General features: G+C 37.0%; 1 protein-coding gene across 1 annotated transcript in view; it reads right to left on the bottom strand.

Annotated features, from left to right (window-relative positions):
• Positions 1 to 4118: 4118 nt before the first annotated feature.
• Positions 4119 to 12816, bottom strand: part of ctdspl2b (CTD (carboxy-terminal domain, RNA polymerase II, polypeptide A) small phosphatase like 2b) — a 29819-nt gene continuing 21121 nt past the window's right edge. The window contains exons 10-13 of the mRNA XM_026267380.1: positions 10927 to 11006; positions 10432 to 10558; positions 6949 to 7044; positions 4119 to 4541 (exon numbers count right to left, since the gene is read on the bottom strand). Of these exons, the coding sequence (XP_026123165.1) occupies positions 4476 to 4541; positions 6949 to 7044; positions 10432 to 10558; positions 10927 to 11006 (369 nt within the window). The 3' untranslated portion in view covers positions 4119 to 4475. The remainder of the gene's footprint in view (positions 4542 to 6948; positions 7045 to 10431; positions 10559 to 10926; positions 11007 to 12816) is intronic.

Genomic DNA, 12816 nt, shown 5'->3' with positions numbered 1-12816 from the left:
ATTGCAGACAAGAATATAATAAGAAAGAAAGAAACTCTTACCTAAAATGCTGCTGAGCACGAGCAACTTCAAACTACCTCCGTGGTGCATTTTAACCGAGAAAAATCTTGATGTCGTTAAGGCGTTTTGTTAATTTAACACGAGCATGACCACTGCCGGGAGAGACTTCATTTCTTTTGATTCCGTGAAATCACTAACATAATAATGTGCAATACTTTTCCTGTGAAGTGATTCCAGGATTTCGTCTCTGTTCTATCACGGCTGCCGCGTCGCTGCAACTCAATCCGACATCAGTCGCCTAATTAAACAGCAGCAGAAAATAGGTACGAAACCGGGGCCAAGAAACACACGGAACGGATTTGGGAGTGGAGATAACCCCTGAGAGTGCTGAAATATTAACAGGTCGTGTTGACTGTCAGCATCTCGGCCGCAGTAATGTACACCCGAGCAGTGACACAGGTAAAAACAAACGTAAGCACAGGTGGGTGGTGTAAGATTATTGACCCTGTGTCACTTCTGCAGGCGGTAGAACAGCGACGATAGCTTCACTGTTGTGTGTGCATCAGTGATAGCGAATACAGTGACTGAAAATTCAGACTTTTTTTCTTAGAGAAACCCTTTCAAAATGTTATATTAATTACAGCCGTTTAAACTTGAACCGCAAAAGTATGATCATAACTCAAAGCAGCTTTTAATAATTAATAAAATCACATCATATCCTCACAACTGATTTAGTATAAATGCATCCTATTTGTATCTATCCAATCATTAAAAACCCAATCTGTGGCTGATTTACGTTGTAGATTTTCATTTAAAAATTAATGTAATTAATGCCATTTATTATAATATCATATTATTATAGAAATATTAACGCAAGCAGTTATTAATGTTGATTTGATTGGTTCTCGATATTTAAAACTTATGTGCCTCACTTTTGTCAAAACCATTGAAATTACAATCTATGGTAAGAATTGTTAGCATAATACATGTACATGTACACATTTGGCAGAGGCTTTTATCCAGAGCGACTGTCATTCAAGGTACCCATTTGAATTTGATCAGTTCTTCATTCCCTGGGAATCCATTCTCTGCTGTTTAAGATACAGGAAAGTATGTACTGTAATAAAAGATCAATGAGCATTTTTCTGTTTTGTCAGATAACATTAAGCCTTTAAACTTCAGGGTTCCCAAACCTTTTGACCTTGTACACACAGAACACTTCAAGCTGATGACATACAAGAAAGCATAATAGACTTAAAGAATAAATAAATAAAGAGTCACTAAAGACATCTCCATGACTTAAAATTTTTATTAATTTCCATGACCGTTACGGGGCTGGAAATCACAATTTTCTGGTTCCATGATGGTGGGAACCCTGAAACATCTTGTATATACAAAACGTATAGGTAAAATTTGATCTTAACTCATTTTATGTGCATTAACCTTAACTTGCTCGAACTCTAGTGACATTAAGGCTTTCCGTTCACTTTTGTGAGGTTGCATCAAATTGCATCAACGAGATGCCATTTATGCTGACAGCATCACACAAAATTGATAAAAGTCATAATCATATTCATAAAATCTCCTTGATATTACACACCATTTGATTGTAAAATGAAGTAGCAGAAAAAGACATGAAATACAACCATCCATTCTTAAGTATCTAACATGTTGTTCTGACATAAGCTAACATTAAAATAAAAGAGCATGCAATTTTCCAAAGACTCAATTTCCATTAAATGAACAATCTTAAATAACACATTTCAGGTAATGACATTTAGACCTAGAATGTTTCCCCAATGCAGCAAGGACAATCGCAAGCCATAGGGCTTTTGAAGATGAAGTATAACCGAAAACAAACCTGAAACATTCATCTGCAAAAAAGTGCCTTGATTAAAATCCCAACTCACATAACAGGCTTTTTACATGCGGAGAATGTTCAGTGATTGTGCCAACTACATACAAAATACACAGATTAAAAGAAAAAACAAACAAAACTGATGACAAGTTCTGCATTAATACATTTGAAAATGAATACATTTTAAAAAATAGATATACCATGCCTTTTGGAATACAAGTAATCAAAAATACAAAAAGGTTTCCTTTAACTTTTTTTTCATGAAGCTGCATGTTTTTAGTACAATATGCTTTGTACAGAGTTAATGCACATTACAATGAACTGGTTGTACATATGAAACAAACCTCTGCATCATGCTTTACACTTAATATACTACTGTTCTTTGACAATCATACAAAATATTTTCTTTGTAAGAAAGCGCCAGGGCCTAATGGTAGTTGCAATCCATCTCTCAACATCTGAGCTATCATTCTGGACCAAGGGATGCCATTCAGTTTAGCATCATTCAACTATTCAATGTAAGGAAAAGGAATACTTCACTAATAAAATGCTACTTACTATATAACACTATGTTTAACCATGTTCAAAATGTATATGAAACCATTGCTGAATCAGCCTATTATATGAGAGAAATACTGTGCCTGTGGACTGTCAAACAGAAAAAAACAGTGTCAGTAGAGCAGGATCCTTGGGATCACAATTTCATTTTTGTCCTTCCTCTTCTCTTTCAATTGAGAATTACCACAGAATATTTAGAATTACAATATTAACACATTGCAATTCATTTTTATAATTATAATAATAAAAAAAAACATTTAAAAACACAATTTATCTTTACTGCATACAAGATGCTTTCTTTTTTTTCTTTTTTTAAAAAGGCCCCATAAGAAAAAAAAAGTTATGAAAATAAAATTCCCTCCACACCAAAAACCAAACACTATGACAAGGTCACAATCCAAATGTAGAAAAATGATGTAATCAGTGATCGTCTATTACTAAGAATGACCCATTTATCAGAAAACTGCACACTGTAAACACAAACAGCATAAATGGCATCAACGACATGTAGAAAGTGACCAATTCATTTCCAAAAGAAACCGGACACAGGGAGGAAATAGAGAGAAGGGGATACAACTAGCCTGGCCCTGCTTCATTCACCCTGAATGGCACTACTGTAGTTTCAACTCTTACTCAATTTGAAGTATCATCTTTAAAACTGAAAAGGCAATATCAGAAAAATGGAAATGACGAAAATTGCTTTTGCAGTGTGATAATCTCTTACTCTGAGACTATGATGCACACTCATTCATCTAGCATACGTTGCATACCTCTTAAAACAGCTACACCTCCTCCCTCGACCAGAATAAAAGAAAAACCAGAATGTCACACAGGCAGGTTTAAACCACAGCGATGCAACTGTTGTTATGCTGGTGCTATACACAGGGCTCTGCCAGGCCGTAGCCCTTCATCCTCTCCTTTGCAGCAGAGTTAGAATAAATTAGCTCTGGGCAAATGCTACATTAACTCCAAAAGTTAACACGAAAATACTTCCATATAATTAACACTAATACATAAATGTGACATCTCTTTAAAAACACCTGCTTAAAAAACTAAAATATCGAAAATACACAAGCTAGATATGAAGAAAAACTGTACTAAAAAATAAAATAAAAAAGTAATAAAACAGTGGCTGATAAAATACCACTTGGACATTCTACTAATTAATATTTTGTTGGATCTTGAAAGGTGTATAAATATCTGTGGAGAGAATAAATGGAAGTTGCAGACTTCTGATTCACTGGTAGGAAATGTCATTTAAAAAATTTTAAGAATTTAGTCGCTGCAAATCTCTCTCGCTGCAAATCTCTCTCTACAAAACAGACATCACTCTGGTTTAAACCATTCTCAAATCACACTATATATATATATATATATATATATATATATATATATATATATATATATATATATATATATATATATATATATATATATATATATATATATATATATATATATATACACGCACTGAGATGTGAAAATCAGAACTATAATATACCCAGAAGATGCTCTTTGAGAAATGAAAATGGACATTTTGGCAAACAAAACAAGTCAGGTGTTGAGAGCACAAGATTTGAAGTAAATACTAAGTAACCTGTTCAGATGGGGAGGAATGCATACTGAAAACATTAGTGGAAACAGAAACTTAGCATAGAAAAACAAAACAAAAACCCAGTCACTCACAAGCATCTAACTTCTGTCAGACAGTACAATATTCTTACTGGCCATTCCTTATGAAAGTGGTCAAAAGCCCAACAGTGTCAATTCCATTGGAGCACCAAAAGACAACAAGATCTTCTCTTCTGACTGCTACACATTCACTTTGTACTGGATGAAACCACTGAAGAGACCACACAAGAAACTTCGAACCCCTTTGACTGAACAAATGGCAAAAAGTGCCGAAAAGGGAGTCATTTGTTTCGATGTTTTCAAAGCAATGAAAATTTGCGGGGAATTAAAAAATGTTGATTTCCAGATTAAATGACAATGATGTTATTATGCAAAATTTATATCTGCATTTGTTGACTTTGTTACTGTTCTGTCCCACTTTGTGCGCTCAGTCAGGGGGAAGGAGGTCATGAAGCCGAAACTGTTCGCGAACATGTGGCCGCACATCCTCATTCTGTGGACATACAATAGAAAAGTACAAACTGTATTTAGACTCATTCATGCATTCTTGTTTTAGATACAGTGCCCTCCATGAGTATTGGAACAGTAAAGACAAAATTGCTTTCACTGCTGCGGAGTCTAGCCATTTGCAAATATTATTAAAAGATGAATATGCAACGAAACTACAGAATTGTCACAAGGGTTAAAGCAAAAAAAAAAAAAAAAATTGAGCCTGAACTTTTTTCTGGGGGCGGGGCAGCAATGACAATGCAATGACTGAGGCAACTTTAACATTTGAAAAGATACTATGGCAAAGTTATTGCTTTCTTTATTCAAACTGATTCGTTTTCATGAATATATGATTGACCTGAAGAATGAAAGCTGTATCATACACTTGGAAAATTATGAGCTATATCATCGGTTATCCCAAAAAAAAAAAAATAAATAAATAAACATAAAAATAATAATAATAATATATATTATATATATATATATATATATATATATATATATATATATATATATATATATATATATATATAAAAATATATAAACATAACATTAACATAACTTAAGTATATTATGTACAAAAACAAATACCTGCAGAGGGCGCCATCGGCCTGGTGACGTTTCACTTTACAGCTTGATTAAACAATTTTTAAATCCATTAAAATGTAATATTTGGCCACTTGCAGAAACATTTATTTTGAAATCGCGATGTACAATACAATGGCATATTTAGACATAGGTTGATATTTCTGCTGTGTTGACAAAGGTTTATAAATGATTTACGTTACAATTCTAGTGAGAATGCACACAGTTTTCCAGATTACATTTTAATTAAAATTCACAGCGTATACAGATGAAGAGTTTAGCCCCGATCACACATACAGTCATTTATTGGTAAATTACTGGTAAAGTTACAATTAATAGATCATGTGTGAACAGGACCTTTTTTGAAATCCCGGTAAATATGTTTTGGCAATCATATCATTCTTATGGAGATGACATGATTACTTTGAGCGGTTTACAAAGCTCCGCTGCTTTATAATGAGCTTTTCTATGTAAATACACAATAGATGGGTATATTTGACCATTTTGCCTCACAGCTTTTTGTCGCACTTCGCTATTCATCACAGTTGCAACTCCGCAATTGAATACTATAATGCACGTCTCGTGTTTATAAAAGCAAAACATTCTGACTGGCTACTAATGTTAGTTACTGTTAGTTAATGTCATACCATTGGTAGGCTAACGCATGGACTCAAAAGTGATAATCAACAAGATTTTTTTTTTTTTAAATGTAGGATTAAATGCTGCATGTCGGAAATCCGACACGGTGCCGGAGAACTTTAAGCCCTAGTCACATTTTATTATTAGGTCTTTCGACATGTTTTACCAAATAAAAAGAGCAATACTTTTAGAGTTCATCTCACTATTTAATGTGAGCATAAGTATTGGAACAGTTGAATTTAAGACAGATTTAAAAGATTAAAAGCTCATATTTAGTTGCAGATCTCTTGCATGCCACCCACAGACATCACCAGAATCTTGGTCTTATGCTTTGAAATGCTTTTCCCCAGCCTGTAATGAAGCCAATTCCAGCGGTTTCTGTTTCGGGGAGTTTCTGTCTTTAGTCTCCTCTTCAGATGGTGAAATTAATGTTCAATCGGATTTAAATCTGGAGATTGATTTGGGCAATCTAAGACTTGACATTTCTTTGCCCTGATAAAGTCCTTGACTGAACTGGCAGGGTGTTTTGAGTCATTGTCCTGATCCAATATGAAGTGCTTTCTAATGAATTTGGTGGCATTTCTTGAATATTGGTAGCCAAGATGATTTTGTACCTTTCAAATTAATTCTGCTACTGCCATCACACATTAAGTCAACATTCAAATGAAGAGGTCCTGTTCTAGAGACATCCATGCAAGCCCATGCCATGCAACCACCTCCACCAAGCTTAACAGATGAGGTTCTATGCTTAGGATCATTTGCAGTTTTCTCCACACTTTTGCTTTCAATTCACTTAGATAAAGGTTATTCTTTGTCTCATTGGTCCATCAACAGTCCAACCAAAACTCTACTGGCTCACATTGGTGAAGAATCTTGCCTTTCTATTTTTGGTGATGATCAGAGGTTTGCATTTTGCTTTGCTCTTGATTTCTCCATTCCCTTTGTTTTTCCTATAATTCTATTTGATCTCCTCTTTTCTTTTAACAGATAGGGAGATGAAACTCTTAAAGTGCTGATCTTCTTAGCTGGTAAAACATCTTTGTGTTGTATCACAAAGATGTAGATGTATATGTGTGTGTGTGTGTGTGTGTGTGTGTGTGTGCGCATAAATAAGTATTACACTTGTATAATGTTCAAAGACACATTGGAAGGAAGGTCAAGAAAACATGAACAACATTACAACATACCAATTCCACCAGTTTCTCCAAGAAAGGTACCAGCTTCAGAAGTTCACTGTCATTCTTGTCCATAAACCAGCTTTCTATTGGGATCCCATTGGAAAGCTGTGAGTGAAACACATGGCTTGGGGATTTTAGTTACACAGTTTTTCCTTCATCTCTCTAAAGGTATTTCTGTACAGGGTTATCTACCTAAAGAGCCCAATCACACACCTGAACTCTGTACTTCTCAGGGCCTGAACTTCGTTTTTTAAACTGGGGGGGAATTCCCCCCTTACATGGGTCACATGGGGGGGATCTAAAGATTATGGGGGGGAGAATAACTTTTGATGCATCGGTCTAATTTAATCATGTTCATTTATTAATATCTACAGATAAGCAGTTTTAAGTAACCCCTTGAGCTCCTCTTCTCCCTGCAGCTGTGCAGTTTGGATAGCATTAGCCATAGCATTTTTGGATGTTTCTGCTTCTTTCTTTCTTTTTAAAGCTGCTGTATGGCCAGTTCCATTGGCTTGTCTAATTAATGTAGATGTTTTGTAGCATTGGCTGGTAAATTGTGGACTGGATCTTACAAACTGAGCAGCTCATAATCCCATCGTTAATTTCTAGCCAAGGGTAAATTTTTAGCCAGTTCGTTTGAAATTTATCCTTTGACTGCTTCACCTCTGTAAGATTTCTTTGTGGATCTTCGGTTTGGCTGCTTGTCGGCCTTTCGTTGTCGGACACTTTTTTCTTTGGATCGTGACATCATCCGAACTTGTCTTTCGCTTCAGCCAACGGTCCATATTTAAACTACTACGCTAACCAAACAATTCATTGTCTGTGGCCGTGTTTGTGCGCGCGGGAAATATGCTGCCCATAATGAATAGAAAACAAGGGGAAACGCGCAGTCACATGCTCAAACAAGTGGAAAGCTCGGGCGCGTGCGCCGCAGTCTCATTTCCACAAGCGCTTGCACTCTCGTGGCGTCTGTCGTTGCCATGCAACCAACTGCGCTCTCCATGATGACAAGAAGGATCAGCAAAATATTAATTGATTTCTAGCCCTTGCGTTAACTTTATTACTAGATATATTTATAGATATATTTATGGAGATGAAAAATAATAAAGGCGCCCTGTACAGCTATGATCAGCTGTTCGGCCGAGCATTCAATGTTGTGACGCTGTAAGCTGATCAGTTGGTTCGTTGCTGCCGCGCTCTATCACTCGCACACCATAAAGAGCAAAATGTTTTTTAATGTTTCAGTTTCGTTATTACAACGACAATTTGGAAGCGGATAATTTCTTCACAAACAGCTCATTTTGACTCAAAATGTTAGAATGCTGCACCTACACTTGATAGTGTGAATAAGATCAGCGCAACGCAGACCGCTGCATTGACAGCGTGAAACATGATCTGTCTACAGCAGCCAGGGCTCCGCCGTTTACTGTCTATGAGCTCAGCGCTGAGACAGAAAATGCCGGTCCAGCGCTGATTGAGGAATTAAATTCGAAAATAAAAGACAATTTGACGAGACAATTTGACATTTTTTCTCGCATCTGTGAATTTATTTTTTAATCATTTGCTCTGAGATGAAGCAAATATATTTGTGCGAGAATTTCTCGCACTATAAAAGCTAACCTTGCGGGAATGGTTTAAATTATGCGCAATCCCCGCATTCCCGCACCGAAATTCAAGCCCTGCTTCTATACACACTTTACACATGCACCAATGAAAATAATAACAAAAAAACTTTAATTACACTAAACAAAATTATAAATGCAACACTTTTGATTTTGCCCCCATTTTTCATGAGCTGAACTCAAAGATCTAAGACTTTTTCTATGTACACAAAAGGCCTATTTCTCTCAAATATTGTTCACAAAGCGGTCTAAATCTGTGTTAGTGAGCACTTCTTTGCCAAGATAATCCATCCACCTCACAGGTGTGGCAGATCAAGATGCTGACAGCATTATTATTGCACAGGTGTGCCTTAGGCTGGCCACAATGAAAGGCCACTCTAAAATGTGCAGTTATCTCACACAGTCCAATGCCACGGATGTTGAAAGTTTTGAGGGAGTGTGCAATTGGCATGCTGACTGCAGGAATGTCCACCAGAGCTGTTCCCAGTGAATTGAAAGTTCATTTCACTACCATAAGCCATCAACAAAGGCATTTCAGAGAATTGGGCAGTACATCCAACCGTATTCACAACCGCAGACCATGTGTAGCCACACCAGCCCAGGACCTCCACATCCAGTATCTTCACCTCCAAGATCATCTGAGACCAGCCACCCAGACAGCTGCTGAAACAATCGGTTTGCATAACCAAAGAATTTCTGCACAAACTGTCAGAAACCTTCTCAGGGAAGCTAATCTGCATGCTCGCTGTCCTCATCATTTTGAATGCACAGAAATACTGTGACGAGATCCTGAGGCCCATTGTTGTGCCATTCATCCACGACAATCACCTCATGTTGCAGCATGATAATGCACATCCCCATGTTGCAAGAATCTGTTCGCAATTCCTTGAAACTGAAAAAAATCCCAGTTCTTACATGGCCAGCATATTCACCTGACATGTCACCCATTGAGCATGTTTGGGATGCTCTAGATCGGTGTATACAACAGCATGTTCCAGTTCCTGCCGATATCCAGCAACTTCGCGCAGCCATTGAAGAGGAGTGGACCAATATTCCACAGGCCACAATCAACAACCTGATCAGCTATACGAAGTAGATGTGTTGCACTGCGGGAGGCAAATGGTGGTCACACCAAATACTGACTGGTTCTCTGTTCAGCATCAATTGATTCACGGAAATTGGTGGTGGTCTTTTTAATATGTGTCTCCAGTATCGCTAGTAAAACATCAAACTGAGCCACTGACATTCTAAAGTAAACTTTGAATCTGTTTGGATAATCCAGCAGCTCCTTGATAAGGAAGTGGAACTCTCCTTCCTCTCTACGCGATCGCAGGAGTGGATGGACCCAATATTTTCTCTTTCTTTTTCTCTTTTTAAGAAGAGAGAGGACAAAAAAAAAGTCATCCTCATTACTTGAAGACAACATTTTGTATTGTTTTGCATTTTTTTCAGTGTAACATTCATTAATACGCATCGGACTCAGTGTGCAAGGTCTCTGTGCGTGACAAATTTTTCGGATCGCGAATACGAAAAAACGCATGTGGAAAATTTCGGACTCAGTATGAACAAAACTGCACATTTTAGAGTGGCCAGCCTAAGGCACACCTGTGCAATAATCATGCCATCTAATCAGCATCTTGATATGCCACAACTGTGAGGTGGATGGATTATCTTGGCAAAGGAGAAGTGCTCACTAACAGAGATTTAGACAGATTTGTGACCAAATATCTGAGAGAAATAGGCTTTTTGTGTACATAGAAAAAAAATCTTAAATCTTTGAATTCAGCTCATGAAAAATGGGGGCAAAATAGTTTTGCGTTTATAATTTTGTTCAATGTATTTGGATAAAAGAAAACCTTAAGCAGCTTACCTGATAAGCAAAGGCTTGTGGTGAGTTATCAATAATTATAGTCTTGGACAGATCCCGTCCAAGGATATTCAGATCCTTAATGTAGTTTCCTTGCACACATACGCAGTGCTCACGAAATAATCGGTGCCTAGAACATATCGGAAACACATACAGAGAGAAGAGTGAAATAAATCTCCAAGACTAGAATCAATAATGCATTCAAAGCAAAGGTTTGACACCTGAGGATGGTGTGGAGTTTACATGTGCTAGATGCCAAAGCTCCTCATCTACTCCAATCCCTCAGTGTAACCAAATGCTACAAAGAAACTCTGCACAGCAATGACAAATCTGAGGCTGGGTTGCCCAACAACTGACACCCAGCCTAATTTTACATTTACTCTAATAACACAAAAAGGAAAAGATACAGATTTCTTTTTTCTTTTTTTAAACAGCAGTGACATAAGGAAGAGTATTGGAAATTATTAAAATAAAAGGAAAAATAAAAATACCACAGACCGCACCAGCTGTTTCCTCGGATCGAGAATGTTCAGCAACTTGTCTGCATAAACTTTCTTAGAGGCAGTGAAGAGAATGATCTAGGAGAAAAAAAGTCAACAGTGTAACACTTCAGTCCACTGTATAAAGGATTAAAGGTAGGGATGCATGATATTATCAGACTGATATCGGAATCGGCCGATAATAGCTTTAAAATGTAAATATGGGGATCAGCCAGATATGAAAAATTATGCTGATTTGTCTGGAATATTTTAACTCACTTGTGCTCAGGGTGTGCTAGTGATTAGATCACATCAGCAATGTGGCTAATTCTTGAAGCAAAGTTTTGACAATGATGATAAGACTCACTGTTTGGACTGCTGCATTTATGGGTGTTTTCAGGGGGTCCGATCATGGTTTGCATGATTTTTGGCCCATATGTGAAGACACCAAATGATCTCAGACCCCTCAGAAGTGAACCGAATAGAGACCATCTTGGGAGGTGGTCTGAGCACGGTTAACTTTTGGCTTAAGGTACTGTTTGCTAAAAACGTGCATAGTGAACACAAATCGACCTGGGATCACTTGATTTTTCCATTTGGGAATTCCATTGTAGTTTGGCCATCAGAGGTTTTCGAACAAATCAGGTGTTCAAAGTGGCTGCTGCTTCTGGCAGATCTCTACAAATTGTTCGCTCACAACCTACACTCGTTTATTTTAATTTCAACCAACAATTTTCATCCCAACAGGGGCTAAACTACACTCTCTTTAGCGTTTATCGTTTCAACTGTCAAAAAAACCCATGGTTCACTCATGGTTTTGTCTCAACGGAATCTAAACATCTGGGAAAGAAAGTTAACGGTGTAACTGAACTGTACAGTATGTAGTTATAGTACAGCAGCCTAATATGAGAATCAGTACAATCTATTATTCATACATTTAATATGCATTTTAAATTTTTTCTTCATTTGATTAGTTTTCATTTGAAAATGCATTTAAAGTGCATACTTGTACTGTACCTGAAGTGTTAAGCATTTTATTAAATTTAATTGTATTTGTTATTTTATAAAAAAGCCAGCCTGCCTTTTCAGCTGGCATTTAAAAAGTATTACATTTAATTGTATCAAATTTAAGGCCATAAAAAGGGGATGGAAAGACAACGGTCATAAAGCTAAATACCATGATAAAAAAAAAAAAAAGACTGTTGATTTCGTTGGATAAATATGAATGCTGCAGGTCTTTATGCAGTTCTGAAAGCGCCCCATGCTGGCAGAGAATGAATTTGCATTTTTGAACAGCCCTTCTGCTGGTTTAAAATAATTTATATTAAACCAGCCATTAAACCATTAATATAATTAATTGATACATTTGATTTTTGACTCTCTTAAAAATGGTTGATATTTATTTCATATTTGAAAACCTAGTTGAAAAATAGCTGCCTTCGATCCTTTGTTGGCTGTGCTGATTTAAGTCTAGCGGTTCTATTGAGTCACAAGTTCAGTGACGCAGGTAGTGACAATACTCTCCGGCAAGTCAATGATCAGCAGAGTTTACACATCACGTTTTGGTAACGGTACGGTTCACTTGGAACCACAACCACAACTGCTCTATTAAAAAGAGTACCAGGTATCAAGTACAGTACCCAGTGGAAAACCCCCCAAAATTGCACCTTACCATGCAGTGGAAAAGCGCCATATGATTCAGTCTCTCTAAAACCCTCCTTTCTGTGAGTTGACTGGTCAGCTAGCCTAGTCTGTTGTGACTGGTCTACGGGGTGCAGTGTGTCAGAAACGCCCATTGTTCCGGATGTTGAACACTCCATAGAAAATATAAACATCCATTATTTATCATACTTGTGATTCAGTTGAGCCACCTTCAATTAAAAAGGGTACAGTCATCATTCAAGAGCAA

This window comes from Carassius auratus, chromosome 7 (genome assembly GCF_003368295.1).
Source record: "Carassius auratus strain Wakin chromosome 7, ASM336829v1, whole genome shotgun sequence".
Classification (NCBI taxonomy): Eukaryota; Metazoa; Chordata; class Actinopteri; order Cypriniformes; family Cyprinidae; genus Carassius; species Carassius auratus.
Note: the sequence above shows the minus strand (reverse complement) of the source record. Positions and strands in the feature narration are given on the sequence as shown.